This window comes from Euleptes europaea, chromosome 5, assembly GCF_029931775.1.
Source record: "Euleptes europaea isolate rEulEur1 chromosome 5, rEulEur1.hap1, whole genome shotgun sequence".
In the NCBI taxonomy this organism is placed as follows: Eukaryota; Metazoa; Chordata; class Lepidosauria; order Squamata; family Sphaerodactylidae; genus Euleptes; species Euleptes europaea.
Window position 1 is genome coordinate 19,861,017 of NC_079316.1, and position 19,012 is coordinate 19,880,028.

Here is a 19,012-nt window from a genome sequence, read left to right on the forward strand (position 1 = left end):
GCAAAGCTCTAAAATGGGATGATTAGCAATGAGCACTTTTCCAAAGTATTCTGTATTGTGTGTTCTGTGCAAATGGGATTATAAACTCCACTGGTTTCAAATTTAAGGCTGATTCCCGTGGTGAAATTTTGTGAACACATAAAGCTGCCTTATACTGAGTCTGACAGTCAGTGTCAAGATCAGTACAGTCTACTCTGACTGGCAGCAGCTCTCCAGGGTGTGAAGCAGGGGACTTTAGCCTCTCCTGCTACCTGATCCCTTTAACTAGAGGTGACAAGGATTGAACCTGGGACCTTCTGCATGCAAAACAGATTCTCTACCACTGAGGCACCCTCCTCCCCCCGCCACTGCCACTGATTACTATAACCCTTTCACATTTGGACCAGTCCTGCAAGTTGTTAGATTCAATAGATGTTTGAATGTATATGGGCATCCTTACACTGAGTCAAAACGTCTAGCCCATAGGCTCACCATCTGTCTGCTATTGGTGGGCAAACTCTTGATGATGCTCCCTTGTCTCTGTCAGTGCTCAACTGAGCAGTAGGGGGAAATGGGGGGAAGACTTCAGTAACACATTGTTGTTGCTTCTGTCTGGAAACCTGAAGTGACATCGACAACGCTCTAGGAGTCTTCCTAAGCTCTATGGTTTTTACCATAGAGATCAGGCAAAATCCTAGAGCACTGGTGATGTCACTTCCAGGTTCCAGCTGGAAGTGACACTGATGTGTCACCAATGTTTCCCCATGCCCCGCCCCCAAAAGTCTCCCAGGGGTTCCAGACATGTGGCCTGGCAACCCTGCTAGCCCAGTAAAGTCCCACCTGCTGTGACAAGGATCTTAAATCTTAGCCCTGCTACCTGAGATACTTTTAAATGGCAATGCCTGGGACTAGGACTAGGATCTTATGCGTGCAAATTATGCGCTCTACTGCTAAGTGATGTGTCCTCTTTATAGGCACAGAAAAAAAGGAGGAGGAGGAGAAACCTCTGATAGAGGACATAAAAAATGTGCACAGCAACAGAGGTTGCAGGGCATTTTATCTAACAACTTGTAGCTACTACAGAATTATATAAAGTAGTAGTTTTACTGGTCTGACTGACTGTATTAATCAATTTGACAATTTGACAATATAAAGTAGTAGTAACAAAAGTTCAAAGAAATTGCGAGACATGTCCCTGTTGTGGTTTTGTGTTATATTATCAGCACTTTTGTTTTTGCTCATTATATGTATACTTCAATACATGTCTTGCAGTTTCTTTGAACCTTTGTTACTGATGTTTTGTATAATTCTGTAGTAGTTACAAGTTGTTAGATGAAATGCCTTGCAACCTCTTCTGCTGTGCACATTTTTTTTCTGTTCTCCCTGAAGGCGCTCCTATCCTATTCCCCACAGTGCAGCACAGCATGCCTGAGATTTTTGAAGTTGGCCGTCTTCCACAAATTCCTCTCTACGCCATTCTTTTCTTCTTTCTGGAGTCAGAAGTCTCACGCGGTGTCCCTCCCCCCCCTCGCAGGTAAAGGAGAAGAATCCTACCCGGATCTGCTGGCTCTGGCCATTGCTGTTGTCGTAACCATTATTGTCGCACTGGGTGTGAAAAACTCTGTGGGATTTAACAACGTCCTCAATGTCATCAACCTGGCTGTGTGGGTCTTCATGATGATCGCTGGACTCTTCTATGTCAACGGAGAAAACTGGTCTCAGGGTCAATTCCTGCCCTTTGGATGGTCAGGGGTGAGTGTCTTATCGATGATTCATTGTGCCATTACCAGCCTGAAAGGTCATGGCTTCACAGGAGAATGCATTCCTAATTTCCCCTTTATAAGGACACATGAAGCTGCCTTACACTGAATCAGACCCTTGGTCCATCAAACTCAGTATTGTCTACTCAGACTGGCAGCAGCTCTCCAGCGTCTCAGGTGATCTTTCACATCACCTACTTGCCTAGTCCCTTTAACTGGAGATGCCGGGGATTGAACCTGGGATCTTCTGCATGCCAAGCAGATGCTCTACCTCTGAGCCACGGCCCTTCCCCAGGAGAAAACCAGTGATTGTCTCCTTCTGTCCAGATCCTTTCGCCTAACCGCACAACCTCTTTCCGTCATACCTTAAGTGCTGTCAAGTCACAACTGATTTAAGGTGACTCCAGAAAGGGGCTTTCAAAGCCAGTGAGAAGCAGAGGTGGTTGGCCATTGCCTTTCTCTGCAGAGTCTTCCTGGGGGGGGGGGGGTGTCTCCCATCCAAGTACTGACTGTGCTTAAGTTCTGAGATCTGACAAGATCTGGCTATACCATGCAGCCTTCTGTCTCCTTTCTGTCATAACAGTTACTATGAATTCCTTGTGTTTTAATTATGCTGGCCGTTGACCATGATGATAAATACATTATTATTTCTTTGGAACCCCTGGGTCCCCTGGCCCCTCCTTTTTGGCAGTCCTGGTTCTGTCTAGTAATAAAAACCAATCCTCGGATCTTGTTCATGGATCTACCACAGCCATCTTCAGTATGGTGCCCATGGATGTCATGGCACCCACCCAATATATTTTCTGCCCCCCACTTCCTTATTCCTAGGGTTGTCAGCTCCAGGTTGGGAAATTCCTGAAGATTTTGTGGACAGAGTCTTGGGGGGGGGGTGTTGGGGAAAGGGAAGCATAATGCCATAGAGTCCACCTTCCCAAGTGGCCATTTTCTCCAGAGGAAACGGATCTCTGTCACCTGGAGATCAGTTGTAACCCCAGGAGATCTCCAGCCACCACCTGGCGGTTGGCAACCCTACTTATTCCCCAGTGTTTCCCTTCCTCAAAGCAAATAGCCAATCCTCTGCCTCCTTGGTGCAGGAGGAGGTTCAGAAGATCCCAGGAGGCATCATCTGTATGTCTGCAGGGAGCACCTGTCCAGAAACAGCTCATCCACCATGGACGGGCGCTTGGGTTGGAGCCTCCCAACATTTTGTGATTGGCTTCAGCCCCCTGGAAGCCATTCCATGCTGAGATCCACTACCTGTTCTCAAAACTCCAAAAATGCACACTGTCTCAACAAGGGTGGGGAGCCCTGCGGTTTGTTAGGTCCCACAGCATGGTCTTTCAGGTAGATATATGCCGTCAAGTCACAGCCAACTTATGGCGACCCCAGCGAGGGCTTTTCAAGACCAGTGAGAAGCAGAGGTGTTGTGCCATTGCCTTCCTCTGCAAAGCCTTCCCTGGTGGTCTCCCCTCGAAGACCTGATCCTGCTTAGCTTCTGAGATCTGAGAAGATCTCCTGGTCTTGCTGGTGGGCACCTGTAATTCCTTTTCATCCTACAGAGATTTTTTTTTTACATTGACATAAGTACTTTTCCCCATCCAAACAAAAATTACCTTGAATTTTCCTGTGCTTGGAGAAAGGAGAGAAACACACACATAAAAGTAGGCCATGATCCAGCCAAAGTGATACTTTTTTTTTAAGTCCCATTGATTTTTCAACGGGAGACATTTACATACCTCCTTAACTTTCCCATGAGAATTAATAGCAGTTGTTTTCTTTAAGATAGCTCGTGACTGTTGCTTGTAGTGCAGTTCAATTATCCGATACGCTCTAGACGTTGATGGCAAGAGAGCTAAGAGTGGGATAGTTTCTCTTTTAAAGTAGGTCAAAATGAAAACTCTCTTATTTGCTTTGGCTGTTTTTCTGTAAAAATGCTCTGCAATGTTTGTTTTGTCCACTTCTTAATGCTGCCCGGTCAGTGCTTATTTTATACATGTTAGCAGATGCAGAAAAGCTTTCTGGAAATGTGATCAGGTTTGGATTTCCTGCCTCGCTGAGATCCGTTTTTGTCTGAGGATGAGCAGAGACTGCAAATAGCCACCCTGGGCCGGGTCCAATTTAATTAGCTGGACTGATGCTGCTTCTCTTGCAAAGATCTGGCCCAGGAAATATCAGCAAAAAGGAGATTCTCTGTGCTTTCCATTCTTCCCCATCCCCCACATACATATTAGAAAGCAAAACAGATTTGCGTCTATTAGCACCTTAGAGACCAACAAAATGTTTAGGTTATAAGCTTATATCCCAATCAGAAGTTGGGAGGGGTGTTGCTAGGGTTGCCAACTTCCAGGTAATAGCTGGAGATCTCCTGCTATTACAGCTGATCTCCGGTCGATAGAGATCAGTTCACCTGGAGAAAATGGCTGCTTTGGCAATTGGACTCTATGGCATTGAAGTCCCTCCCCTCCCCAAACCCCGCCCTCCTCAGGCTCCACCCCAAAAACCTCCCACCGGTGGAGAAGAGGGACCTGGCAACCCTAGGTGTTGCAAAGAAGGAACTCAGGATGGAGAGGTAGAAAGTGCATGGCTTGATCAGAGCAGAGGGGAAGAGCTTGCGGGCAGAAAATTAGCCTTTTCCTTCTGCTCTAATCAAGCTTACTACAGTGTGCATTGTACCTCTGCATCATGAGTTCCTTCTTTGCAACATCCCTCCCACCTTCTAGCTGGGATATAAGCATGGCGCCAGCATGGTGCTGTGGTTAAGAGTGGTGGACTCTAATCTGGAGAACCGGATTGTGCACCTTTATCCTAGCTCCGTTTATCCATCCATTTTTATCCCACTCTTCCTCCAAGATCTGGGCAGAATTCATAGGTCTTCGCCTGCCTTCCTACCCCCATTTTGCAGCACAACAACCCTGTGAGGCAGATTAGGTTTAGAGACAGGCCCCAAGTTATCCAGTGGACTTCATGGATGAGTGGGTCTTTGAACCTGGATCACCCAGGTCCTGGCCTGACACTCTAACCACGACCCCTCACTACCATCTCTCAGTCTGTGTTGCTTAGCCTATCTAATCTGAGTCCTTTCACTATGTAGGTGCTACAAGGTGCAGCCACCTGTTTCTATGCCTTCATTGGGTTTGACATCATTGCCACCACTGGAGAAGAAGCCAAGAGTCCCAACACTTCTATCCCTTACGCAATCACGGCCTCACTGGTCACCTGCCTGACAGCCTATGTATCTGTAAGTATCAGACGACAAGTTCTCCTGTGTACCAGACAGTGCCCTGATTAGGTTATACAAAGGTGCAGAATGGTGGGTAAGAGTGTGAATCGACTATGTGGGGGTTGGTAATAGGGGTGTGCGTACTGATATGCTGAATTTAAAAAAACTGTAAAAATACCTTTTTGGTATTTTGGAGGTTACCAGCAAAAATGGGGGGCCCAAAAAATGGGGGCAAAAAAAGCGGACCCGAATAACGCTGATCTTATTTGGCATTATATTGTCGAAGGCTTTCACAGTCAGAGTTCATCAGTTCTTGTAGGTTATCTGGGCTGTGTGACCGTGGTCTTGGTATTTTCTTTCCTGACGTTTCGCCAGCAGCTGTGGCAGGCATCTTCTGAGGAGCAACACTGTCCTTCAGTGTTACTCCTCTGAAGATGCCTGCCACAGCTGCTGGCGAAACGTCAGGAAAGAAAATACCAAGACCACGGTCACACAGCCCGGATAACCTACAAGAACTTATTTGGCATTAGAGCCGCTTTGGCCCCGCCGCCATTTCCCCCCCCCTTCCCTCTCCCCTTACAAACCTGTTTGCTGACTCATATCCACGCAGCCGACTTTCTCCAGAGTCTGGAGAAGGGGGGGCGGCACGGATCTGAGGTACATCCATGCCACCCCTCTTCACTGGACTCCAGAGAAGGCAGGTGGTGTGGATAGGAACGCTCCCGCCTTCCTCTCCAAGCTGCTTGCCAGATGGCCCTATCTGGCAAACAGCTTAGAGAGGAAAGCAGGGGCGTTCCTGCTAGCCCCACTGTCTACCTCCGACTCCAAGGAGTGCGCAGGCAGTGGGGCTAGGAAGGCCCCCACCTTCCTATTTTTCGGTAATTTTCAGTAATTTTCGGGTTTATTAACCCGAGCCCTAAAAATACCAAAAAAAAAACGGTGCACACCAGTAGTTGGTAACACTTCCCTTCCTTACTGGGATGCAACAAGGATTGTTGAGGTAATGAGTGTAGAACATCTAATGAACAATAGCGATCTACAGTCTGCTGGGGTTTCGGTGGTCATGTCACAAACAACCCATCCCCCTTTTGCTTTTAATATCTGCCGAAACATGTCCTTATTGACCATGGGTGCCCCTGTTCACAGAAGAAGACCTTCCCTGAGTGAACGTGCTCCTTTGGATCAGATCCAACCCAGTGGTTCATATGAGGGCCCAAAGAGGGGGACACTGAAAATGTCAAGAATGGATTTTCCCATATTTTTCCTTCTCTAAAAAATCAGGAGGTTTCGGTTTGAATCAAGACTATGGTACATGGGATGGGAAGGTTAAACCTCCCCTGCACCATTTCCCCAATCTGAAACAGCCTCAGGGAGCTGCTTGTTTGTCCCAAATGGGGGAAAATAGTAGGCTCCACGGGGCATTTTAAATATGGAAAATGGTACAGGGGAAGGCTTAAACTCCTTCTTCCTTTACCCCATGGTCCCAGTCCAAACTGGGCTTCTGCACACCTGGTTCTTAATTAAAAGGTAATACTGAGAGCTGCATTCAAGGAACAGCCTTACGTATCTCATGTCTGTGTGATTCCCGAGTCGCTTTTACCATGTGCTATAAGGTACTTTCAAGTTTTAGATTATCTCAAGCCTGAATATCAGGAGGGGTGATAGAGTGGGAAGTAAAAGGTTGCTTCCAGAGAAGCTTTTGTGGCAGATGTTAAGAGATACAATTTTCTGCACTTCTGTTCCATATTTTTGAGACCAATGAGGTGCTTCAAGCAAGCTGTTGTTGGTCAGCAGGGCGAAGAGGGATTAAGTTGCAACTGCTTAATGCTCACAGACATAAAAATATGCAAGTGGAGATGTGGGATTTTGTAATACATATTCTGTGTCCATTCTTCATTCAAATAATCACATATACGCACACACATATTCACATTACTAGCACACAACCCATGTGCTGTTCACCCTCCCCATTCACATACCACTCCCACACATACCATTTACATACTTCGTCTAACTGTCTAACAGTCAAGTACTATTGTGCTAGTTCTGCCTCCTCAATTCTCTGCAGTCCTCCCCAACAGCCCCATCTATCTTTAGGCCTTGTGTGTTGCCAGTTGTTTAAACTTCTGAACAATTGGAATATTCATGAACATTCCATAACACCTCAACTACCCAGTCAATGGTTAGAGAGAGCACTTTTTTAAAAAAATTGAAGCTATAAAGGCCAATAGATACTGTGATCGCCTGGATTTATTTCAGGGTGGTGATGGCTGTTTTTTGCTTTGCCAAACTAATCTGATTTGGGAGGCATATTGACAAAGTCATGGTTTTCCTGTAAGCCCGGGCTTTCTTCTCGACTTTCACACATCGTCCTGTAGGCCCATGCTAATTACCCTAGCTGATTATCCAAAATTGACTTTGACTTCCCAAATATACAGACAGCTAAAAAGCTGCTTTAAGATCAGGTTGGATGGGCAATGCAGTGGTCTTGTGTGCAGGTAGTTGTTTAAACTTATGAATGCTTGGAATGTTCATAAATATTCCATACCAACCAACAGCTGAGCCAATGGCTATAGAGGGCCTGAAATGATAATGGTGCTCCAGCACAGGCCCATCCACCCCTGGATACCTGGAATCCTTTAGGTGTCTCAAAGGGCATTATATATATGCTGCTGCCTTATACAACTGGGACTTACCATAGGTTGCTTCCTTCCCCAACAGGTGAGTATTATCCTGACTCTGATGGTGCCATACAATGACATTGATACTGAATCTCCCCTGATGGAGATGTTTGCGGTCCACGGATTCTACGCTGCAAAGTTTATCGTGGCCATCGGATCTGTTGCGGGGTTGACAGTGAGCTTGCTGGGCTCCCTTTTTCCAATGCCTCGTGTAATTTATGCTATGGCTGGTGATGGGCTTCTCTTCAGGTAAGCTCCGTGTACTAGTACAGTCATCTTCAAAATGGCAGCCTCCACTTCCTTCTTCCTCAAAGCAAGGAACCAATCCCGGCTTTCCTCCATCTCCATTGGATCAGGAGGTGTTTCAAAATAGGGATTTAAGATATTAAATGTTTAGAAGCATTCATCTACCATTTATATACTGCTGTAAATATTTAAATGTCAAGCAGTTCAGGAACGGGTGGACAGAACTCCTTGTGCTGATGCCAGCTGCACAGAAAGAGTTGGCTGAATGGAGGGCTGATGAGGTCCCTGCTGTTGCTGTGCCAGTAAGCAATTCCCACACATCTGGAGAATTTACGTGCCCTGTGGGAACATAGATTGCCCTAAGAGGAAGTGTGGCCTGAAGTATATTACAGGGACAAGCACTTCTGATGCTACTAACTTCTGATACTACTAATCATTCCTAGAGCATCCTGATGTCACTTCCAGTGCCAAAACAGGAAGTGATGTCATGATGCTCTAGGACAGGGATCCCCAACATGGTGTACATGGGCACCACGGTGCCCGCTGGATGCCCGCCAAGTGTTTTTAGGAAGTGGGCGGGGCCAGGTAGGGCTTTTGCCCAGCAAGACTTCTGATTGACTATTGGAGATTTGATTGGCTGTGCAGATTTTTAAAAATATGTTGCTTGGCAGCAGCTGCCACCACAGCACAAGAATCTGCACTGTGTTACTGAAGTTAAGCTGTGGCAATCATTTTGTGACTGGCTTTGCCTCTTGTGGTGGCCATTTTGTTGCCGTGTCAGATTTTTAAATGTGCCCACAGGCTCAAAAATGTTGGGACCCCTGTTCTAGGAATTTCCAAATCTCCATGGTTTTTACCATAGAGATTTGAAAATTCCTATAGCATGATGATGTCACTTCCTCTTCTGAAACAGGAAGTGACTCCTGGCATTGTTTGATGCCATTCCCCCATTGCTCCCTTGCCACACCATTGGGGATGGTGATGGACGGGGACGGGGAGCATTGCCAGGAGGTCCCCCATTAGAACTGGGTAAGTGGCAACCCTATTCTCAAGGTTCTGGTCTGAGCTTGAGCCATAATTCTCCCTGCCTTGACAATTTTCTGGAATATCCCAGAATCTCTTAAACTCTGGTACTACTGGCAACTGCCTGTACTGTTTAGTAGATTGGGCCACCTGTGTCCCTAAATTCATAATGGGGAGTTGATGTTCTACATGTTCAGTTTTAATTTGGATTCTTTTACCCTCTAGATTCCTGTCCCATGTAAGTTCCTATACTGAGACTCCCGTGGTAGCTTGCATTGTCTCAGGATTCCTCGCAGCACTCCTCTCCCTCCTAGTCAGCCTAAGGGACTTGATAGAGATGATGTCCATCGGCACTCTCCTCGCCTACACTCTGGTCTCTGTATGCGTCCTGCTCCTCCGGTATCAACCAGAGAGCGACATCGACGGCTTTGTCAAGTTCCTTTCTGAAGAGCATAAGAAGAAGAAAGAAGGGATTTTGGCCGACTGTGAAAAGGAAGCTTGCTCTCCAGTGAGTGAAGGCGAGGAGTTTGCCGGCCCGCCAACCAACACATGTGGCGCAAAGAACCTCCCATCCTTGGGAGACAACGAGATGCTCATTGGGAAATCGGATAAATCCACCTACAATGTCAACCACCCCAACTACGGCACAGTCGACATGACTTCAGGAATTGAGGCAGATGAGTCAGAAAACATCTACCTCATCAAATTGAAGAAGCTCATCGGGCCACGATACTACACGATGAGGATCCACCTTGGATTACCCGGGAAAATGGATCGGCCCACAGCAGCTACGGGTCAGACCGTCACCACATGTGTCCTCTTGCTCTTTATCCTAATGTTCATCTTCTGCTCTTTCATCACTTTTGGGGTGGACTATCTCTATGACCAAAGTTGGTGGGCTATTCTTCTGGTGGTGCTGATGGTCCTGCTGATTGTCGTCTTGGTCTTTGTCATCCTTCAGCAGCCAGAAAACCCCAAAAAGCTCCCCTATATGGCCCCGTGTCTTCCTTTTGTTCCTGCCTTCGCAATGCTTGTAAACATCTATCTCATGCTCAAACTTTCAAGGATCACATGGATCCGGTTTGCCGTCTGGTGTTTTGTGGGTAAGTCCTGAAGGTGGGAGGGGTTGAAAACAACCTGATAATTTCATGGAAGAGATGCTTGGAGATTCAGGTTCTAATCCTCCACCTAGGAAACTTCTGCCCTACCTAAATTAAATATCTTCCCTCTTCCACATCAAAACAGTAGCAAAGAAATTTAATCAGCTGGCTTGTGTAGAATCAGTTCGGCTTAATATCTTTCATGATATATCGTTCCCCTTTTCCCTCATTACCTTATCGGGCTTTGTCCGATTTTGCCCGTACCTTCCTATATGTCAAAACTGCTAGTTTGGTTCCCTCTGAGATATGAGTTTTAGATATAGTATTAAACCAACCTACGATCACCATAATAACATTTCTCCCTACTGGGATTTAATTTGGGCACCAAAGATAGTTTTATAGGAAAATTTAAATCTCTGTGTGTCAGAATGTTTTAATTTCAGTTTTGAGTTTAGTAATCCAATGTTTATGTATTTTAACAATGCTGTTCATGGAGGAGAGGGATATTCATGGCCACTAGTAAAAATGGATACTAGTCATGATGCATACCTATTCTCTCCAGGATGAGAGGAGCATGACTATTATATTAGGTGCTGTGAACACAGGCAGGATAACGCTGCTGCAGTCGTCTTGTTTGTGGGCTTTCTTAGAAGCACCTGGCTGGCCACTGTGTGAACAGACTGCTGGACTTGATGGGCCTTAGTCTGATCCAGCATGGCTGTTCTTATGTTCTTATGTCTGTGTCCATCCCTAGTGTTTACAGGTTCATGTGGGTGTGAAATATTTCATGTAGGATGATGATACTAACTCTTACTATGGGAAGAGATGTTTATTAGCCAAACTCTCCTCCCTCCTGCAGGGTTGCTGATTTATTTTGGCTACGGAATATGGAACAGCACACTGGAGATCACCGCTCGGGAAGAGGCTCTCCACCAGAGCACGTACCAGCGCTACGATACCGACGTTGATCCCTTCTCTGTCGAAGAGGGCTTTTCCTACGCCGAAAGTGAAAACTATCAGGATTGGGACCCTGCTGATGACAAAGGTTTCACTTACCAGCAGATGTCAGAAGCCCAGGGAAGCAGTCGGACAAGTAGCAAATCCAAAAGTAAAGGGAAACACAAACCGAACTCAGATGCGCTGATCTCCAACGACGAGTTGGACTACTCGCCAGAGTAGGTGCAGTGAAAACACAAGGCATTCCACTTTTTGTCACTAAGCTAAACCCTTGGGCTACAACACAAAGGCTTCTTTTAATTCTCGTGCCCACTCCCATTCTTTCAATAAAGTTTCTGTTTTCAGAAATTATATCCACTCACTCGCTCGCTCACTTTTCTGCTCTTCAGGACGGTTCTGTCCAGTACTGATCCTGAATCAACAGAACACCACATGAAAAAACAACAACGAGAAGTCCCTCAATTTCGCCACCACTCACAGTCCCAAATTCCCTGAGTTTTGCCAGAATCTCAGCCCATGGATGGGCTGGTTTGGCTGGGCAGAGTCTTTCTAGGTGTAGCTCAGGCAAGAGCTTCCCAGTTGCAGGGATTTTATAGGTTTAGTGGAGAACATGCCCAACCAAATGGATGCCTAAACAGCAGCGTCAGGTTCCCGTGACAGGGCAAAATGCTTTCCCCGTGGAAAATACGCGGTTACGGTTGTAGTGGTATAAAGCGACTGTTAGATTATTTGACAGAGTATATCAGTTTTTGACCTTTTTAAAAAAATGCAATTGTCAAGTCAAAAGGTAGATGCAGGGAGAGGGCCATAACATTTTCACTGAGATTGACTCAGGAACAGAAGAGTGATCCAATGGTGTCCGTGATTCAGACCAGTATTGCTCCCCAGGGAACAAATACACCTTATCACTAAAAGAAAATACTTTTGTCTTTTGACACTTCTGGCCGATCCTTTGTATTTTTCTTCCATTTCTCACTTTGTCTTGTTCTGAATTCATTCTGTCCCAATTATCTGATCTTGTTTTCTAATGAATTATGTCAGGGAATTATTGAATTGCCCCAAAACATGACATGGCCACAAATATCACATCTACTAATCCACAGGGGCCTCTTTGCAAGTTCTTGGTGGATGACCTGTCAATATGTTCAGCCATTGTATTTAGTAAATACTAATGGACACTTCGGCTGTCCAGAATCTGTGAGAATGTCACGTCCTGTCCTGGGTTATCTCAATCAGAATAATGTACCGGACATGATCTGTATCCCACCAATTTGGCTCCAGTTGTGATGTTAGTGTCATGGTACTCATGTAGCCATGCTACATGATCAGTCAAATCAGAGGACAGAGCTCTTGCAACGTTATACTGCTTCTGATTATGGAGGAGTCGTATATTTGAATGTTCTTCTACTTCTTGCATATATGACAAAAACAGCTTATTGCCCTAGCCTCTAGAACTCTTCTCCTTCACATGCCCACTAAGGCCTTTTATGCAGGGACGTTACCCCGCGGTCACCCCCACTCACTGCTTCAGGGCTTCCTTTTGTTTATGCGTACCTTTCCCGACAGTCAGAGGTCGGCTCGCTCTCCCCGCATATTTTGCCTGCGTTTTCCGGATTCTGTTTAAGCCAGAATCTGGAAAATGTGAGCAAAACATGTGGGGAGAGTGAGGCGACCTCTGACGGTTGGAAAAGGCATGCATAATCGGAAGCCTTGTAACAGTCGGTGGGGGTGACCGTGGGGAAACGTCCCTGCATAAAAGGCCTAAGTGTAGTAAGATTTCCATTTGATGGAGCCTTCAAAGAGCAGTGCCAGAGCTGCAGCATGCAGTTCTGCTGATCATGTCATTTCAGCTCTGGCTACAGCTTCTTCTTAATTGCTGTTTTTGGGACAAAAGTCATAAACAGCAAAGCTCTGACTATAAACACCTCCCTTTCAAGAACGGCCAGCAGGCTAAACTTAGAAACTACACTTGTGAGCATTAATTGGTTTTAAAAACCTCATTTCACACTATTACTTAAGATGAACTGAAGCAGAATACGTTCAGACCAGGAATCAAGATATAATTACAGAGAGGTTTCCATGTCAGTCTGCTGAAGCAAAATAAAACAGAAGTCCAGTGGGCACCTTAAAGGCTAACATTTATTTCCGTGTGAGCTTCTGTGAGTCAGAGCTCACTTCTTCAGATGCAATGGAAAGCTCTAACTCACAAATGCTCATATAGAAATAAATACCAATGGATTTCTTATGTAGGTCATGCATAGCCATGGTTCAAGCAAATTGGTCCATTACCACTCAGTAAATATGCAAATCTAAATATTCTAATATTGGTTTTCAAGTCCCTAACTATTCTGCATCTTTAATAGCTATTCTGCATCGCTAGTAGCTAATCCACAAGGGACTGTTTTAATTGCAGCACCAAGCATAGGTATACACTGAGGCAGTTAATGCTACAATCCTCATACTTCCCTGTGAGGAAGGCCCATTGAATACAATGGGGTATACTGAAACAAATGCATGAACACATGAAGCCACCTTATTCTGAATCAGACCATTGGTCCATGGAAGGCAGTGTCGTCTACTCAGATGGGCAGCAGCTCTCCAGAGTCTTAGACGGTGGTCTTTCACATCACCAGCGTGGTGTAGTGGTTAAGAGCAGTGGTTTGGAGCTGCGGACTCTGATCTGGAGAATCGGGTTTGATTCCCCCACTCCTCCACATGGGTGGCGGAGGCTAATCTGGTGAACTGGATTTGTTTCTCCACTCCTCCACATGAAGCCAGCTGGGTGACCTTAGGCTACTCACTCTCTCAGCCCCACCTACCTTGCAGGGTGTCTGTTGTGGGGAGGGGGAGGGAAGGTGACTGTAAGCTGATTTGAGTCTCTCTTAAGTGGTAGAGAAAGTCGGCATATAAAAACCAACTCTTCTTCTACTACTACCTGATTTTATTAAAATGGAGATACAAGGGATTGAACCTGTGACCTTCTGCATGCTAAGCAAGAGCTCTGCCACTGAGCCACAGCCACTCCCCTGAGTAAACATATCAGATCAGTCGGAACAAGGGTGTTTTAATGGGGACAGGAAGATATTTCCTCCCTCAATCGGTTCTGCAGATCCATGTCTCCGTATGGAAGGCTATGTAGCCAAAATACGCTGAAGACCCAGAGCATTCTTCAATTGCTTGTAAGCTATAAGAAGTAAATTTGCTCGGATCTTGCCTTCCTTCCTTCTTCATCAAGCCAGCCAAACTCCAGCGCCTTTGAATGGAAGGCACCTGTGTGGAACTATCCACAACCTACTGGTTTGCCTACCACGTACCCAAACTCCAAGCTTTTGCCCCCTTAAAATCCCGACCATAAAACTGAAACGAGAGGGCGTTTCAATCTCTCCTTTCTAAAAGGAAATTCCGATCTCTTGCAAGACACCGAAATAGAGCGTTCCTTGGATTCCACTCCTAGCATATACAACACCACCCCTCTCTGCAAACGATAATATATTTATTTATATCGTGAGTCACGGCCAAGAGGACCATGGTTCTATACAAACATTGTGCGGGGAGGATAAAAACGATCTCTCTGGAGCTGGAACCCTGTGGAGCACTCCTTGGTGGTCAAGAAGCGGGGAGGTGGCAACCTTTGGCTGATGCTCAGATAAAGCAAAAAGTAGACCGAATGACTCAGAAGGAAGGTTTCCTGGGGAATGAGGAAGGGATTTGAGATTTCTGCCATTTCTTGTTATGCTTCTGCAGCGTCTCTTCTGTAGTCTCAACTGTCTCGCCGTGCTACCCGTTAACCCTCCACTCCTCCACTCTACTACAACCCCTTTCTCAAGCTCTGCCCTCTCCTTTCAACATGGCCTGTTCATCTGAGATGGGAATTCTTGTGGGAAAGGATGCTGCTGCCATCTCTGTGTTCCGTACATACAATAGGTGCTTGATAAATAGCATCTCCTAATACTACGTCTTCTACTTGCATTAACAGCTGTGGAAATACTGCTTGCATATTACCGTTCTAATATTAAGTCATCTATTATTAAAAATCCAAAATGTTGACCGGAAGGAGGAAAACCTCATCTTATTCCTATAGCTAGTAGCAGTAGACTTAGTAGTAGTAAGTTTTTGCCCCATTCTAATCAATTATTAGCTCTTTTTAATACCTGACCCCTCATTTTATTGTTAGTGTGCTTATGGCGCAACAGTATTGCTGCTGCCATTACCAATTCTAGTACCACTAGTACTACTACTAGTGATAATATCAGTAGCGTTACTTATCTCATTGTATGACAGAAGCAAAACCTTCAGTTGCAATCTTTGTTCTAATTACTCCACAGTTGTCCCCATGACTTTAATAGGATTTCTCTGAAGTAAATTTCTCTGAAGCTACAAACTACAGATTTTAGACATTATCAACCCGCTCTGAAATATATTTTCCTATTTGTCCCATTCCTTTTAATTTTTGTAAAACATTATTTGGATCTAGCCTGCTGAAGAGTTCTGGGGAATTCAGAAGCGTGAGGTCACAATTTTGTAATACTTTGGTCAGTCCTAATAACCAACACTACATATTATCCTATTGTCATGTTGGAAGTGTGTGAACAAGGGGATCCACATGTCACTGGATATTGTGCTAGTGTAACCATTAGGGAGCTCAGCCTCCCACTTTGGTGTGAAAATTCCTCCTACCCCGCCTGTTCTTCCCGCCACTGCTCAGCTGGGTGGCAGGGAGAAAATAATGGGGGGGGGCAATGGGGGGTATTAGTGCCTTGGTGATGCCATTACATCACTTTTGTTGTGACCCAGAAGTGATGTCATTGTGCCAGGTGATGCCCCAGTATTTGCTCAAAACTCTATGACCAAACCACAGAGTTTGGGGTGAACAGTAGAGCATATCCCCTACATGTTGACATCACTTCTGGAAGTGACATAACCACGTCATCAGTGATGTCACAACATCGCCAGCAAGGCTCCCTCCACCCCTGCCCCAGGTGGCAACCTAGTAACCCACTGGCAACCTAGTAACCATTCACCTCATACAGTCTCATGAAAATCCAGGTTGTGGATGATTACAATAGTACAAGATCCTGCATTAAGCAGGATCCTGCTTTAAGCAGGGGGTTGGACTAGATGGCCTGTATGGCCCCTTCCAACTCTTATGATTCTATGAGATACAATCATGGCATGTGGATCTGCTGCAGAGTAACATATGGATATTGGAGGCGGGGCCAGTAGATGTGGTCCCACATGTTCACTGAATACCTGAACTTAGTGAGTCTATTGAACAGACTGACAGTGCAGTCCTAAACAGAGTTACACCCTTATAAGCCTATTCACTTCAGTGGACTGAAAGTAACTGTGGTTAAGATGGCGCAGTATATTTCTGGTGAAAGGAGGAGACCTGTAGCAAAGCTAGGTGGGCTAAAATTGTGTTATCAGTCAGTGGAACCGACATCAGCAACATGGCTTGGGCCTTGAGAGTGACATCATCTGGCCCACCAGCCAATAGCGACCGGGCCTTTAATGCCCCATCATCAGATAATCAGCTGGGAGTCAATCCTGAGACAAGGGGAGGGGAAGAACCACAGCTGTGCTGGGAGGGGGCAGGGACCACTTCCCATGGGAACTGCCCAGATGTCAAGGGAGCTCTAGTCTAGAGGGAGGGGTGGAGCCACTGAAGGGGGCCCGGTTCAGGAAAAGCCAGGCCCTTCACAAGGCAAGTGGAAATCAGCCATTAATTCATGGAAGGTTTTGCATTGGATTGGTCACTCTATATGTGCACATTTTCCCCATCTGAATTCTCAAAACTCTGCATGGCGGCTTATGAAGGAGCAGGGCCAGGAGGCGGGCAAGAGTGACCGATAGACCCTCCCCTCTCCGTCTGACAGCACCCCTGCTGGCAAGAACCCGCCAGGCTCGGACGGGTCTTGGACACAGCAAGGAACATTTACTCAAAATACAAAGTCCCTGAATTCTGGACTTCAGCAAAATGTTCATTTCTGTTTTTTTCCCCCTCTGGGCCCTGAAAAGGGCTCAGAACTCGTAAATATGGGAGGCCATATAGAGTCTAAATCCTAGTAAACAAAGACTACTTTCAGAAATTAATTATGCCTTTTGGGATGTTTTTGTTTGCTTGTTTTGCTTCTACCATTCATTTCCTTCCATCATCTATTGTTTTGCTTCTATCACCTGAAGCTAGTTTGTAGCTTCGGAGAAATTTACTTCAGTGAAATCCTATTAAAGTCATGGGGACTGCTCTGGAGCAATTAGAACAAAGATTGCAACTGAAGGTTTCTTCTGTCATACAAATGAGGTAAGTAATGCTACTGATATTATCATTAGTAGTAGTACTGGCGGTACTAGAATTAGTAATGGCAGCAGCAACACTGTTGAGCCATAAGCACGCTAACAATAAAATGGGCAGTTGGATATTAAAAAGAGTTAATAGTTGATTAGAAGGAGAAAAACCTTACTACTGCTTAGACTACTGCTACAACCTGTGGAAACCCCAAGCCGTTTTTGTGCCTAAGGCAAAAATCGACATGGCATTTACCTAGTCCTCCCTCCCACAAAGCAATGTGGGGGCACCTGTTCAATATAGCAGTTTGTGAGCCAATAGTCCTTTACATCCAAGTTGTACCACGGTGGCACACCTTCCTATTCCAAAAAGGTATTTCTGCTTGCTGATCAGCGTCTTTGCTGTAGAGAAACATAGCATCCATCTGAGGGACGTTTTTTCCTCTATGAAAACATGGTGGACTCAGAATCTTTCTTTTCCCATGTATTCAACTGTGCACAGAGAGGGAGAGATGTGGTATTTCTAAGAGCGCAAAAAGGCATTTGACTGTAAACAGTGCAGGTTGCTGTGGCATTTTTGTGCAGACACGAGAATCTTAAAAACCCTTTCAAGTCTCTCTTGAAAAAAAACTGAGAATCTCAAGCATAAGTTCATGCACAGATGGCCAGTTCCTAATCAGGAGTGGTTTCATGTGCCTTCAACAGCCATAGGGAAAGCTTGGCCCCAAACAACACTTTTGAATCTCGATATAGGGCCAAAACTCTGGGCAAAACTAGACAGTTACATTCTTGAGGCTCCTCTGGTTACTCTTTCAGAAAAGTGGTTATCCACTGCTGACAAATACCTCAGCTAACTTTGGTGACAGTGTCCATTCTCACAGGCATATCCATCGCCTGAAGACTCCAGAATCAGGGGGCGGCTTATGCCACGTGAAGGAACCATCACAGATAGAACTGTCATACCGCCGTCCCCTGTCACAGTCACACTACTTTCCAGTCAAACTACACATTCAGCAGACAGCTTAATCAAGCGATGAGAAACTACAGAAATTACACACATGTACAAATGAATTGCTTAGCTGTAAAGAAGTATAACTGTACTTGTCTGTCCTGTCTAGATCCAACCAGCTTTTCAACTGGTGAAAAAGATCATTGAAAAAGGTAATGCTGGGGATCATGGGACCTGTAGCCATGTGGGATGGGGGCTATAGTGAGGAGGGCAAATGGGTAAGATTTAGGGATGCCAGTCTCCAGGTGGGACCTGGGGATCTCTCGGAATTACACCTCATCTCCTGACTATAGAGATCAGCTCCCCTGGAGAAAATGGATGCTTTGGAGGGTGGCCCCTATGGCGTTGTACCCCACTGAGGTCCCTGTCCTCCCCAGGCTCCATCCCCAAATCTCCAGGAGTTCCCCAACCTAGATCTGGCAACCCTACCCCCTTATCCCCTGCCAATGGCCAGGAGAGACCTGGCAACCCTAGTAAGATTGTGTTTTTAGAAGGCTGGCTGGATCCAACCTATACAGTCTGCAGGTTTTCACATTTCTGTTCAAAGGCAGCTCGACGTATGCATCCTTTCCCACATTCCAAGCTGTCCCCTCCATGAAAATGAATGGAAAGCCCTTGAGAACTCTTTGTATGCACTGGAAGCCCTGTACCTCTGCTCATGGGACCAGAGGAGTGGGTTTCTACAATTACTTTACTCCAAGCCCCTGCACTCAAGCTTCGTGGCTGCAAAAAGACTGCCAGTGTCTGAAAAC

The 19,012-nt window shown here is 45.7% G+C and overlaps 1 protein-coding gene across 1 annotated transcript in view; it reads left to right on the plus strand.

The window, feature by feature from the left end:
• The window catches only part of SLC7A14 (solute carrier family 7 member 14), a 33,454-nt gene extending 22,076 nt beyond the window's left edge, over positions 1 to 11,378 (plus strand). Inside the window, exons 3-7 of the mRNA XM_056849442.1 lie at positions 1,514 to 1,731; positions 4,831 to 4,977; positions 7,681 to 7,889; positions 9,135 to 10,012; positions 10,869 to 11,378. Coding sequence (XP_056705420.1) covers positions 1,514 to 1,731; positions 4,831 to 4,977; positions 7,681 to 7,889; positions 9,135 to 10,012; positions 10,869 to 11,188 — 1,772 coding nt within the window. The 3' untranslated portion in view covers positions 11,189 to 11,378. The remainder of the gene's footprint in view (positions 1 to 1,513; positions 1,732 to 4,830; positions 4,978 to 7,680; positions 7,890 to 9,134; positions 10,013 to 10,868) is intronic.
• The last annotated feature ends 7,634 nt before the right edge of the window (positions 11,379 to 19,012 follow it).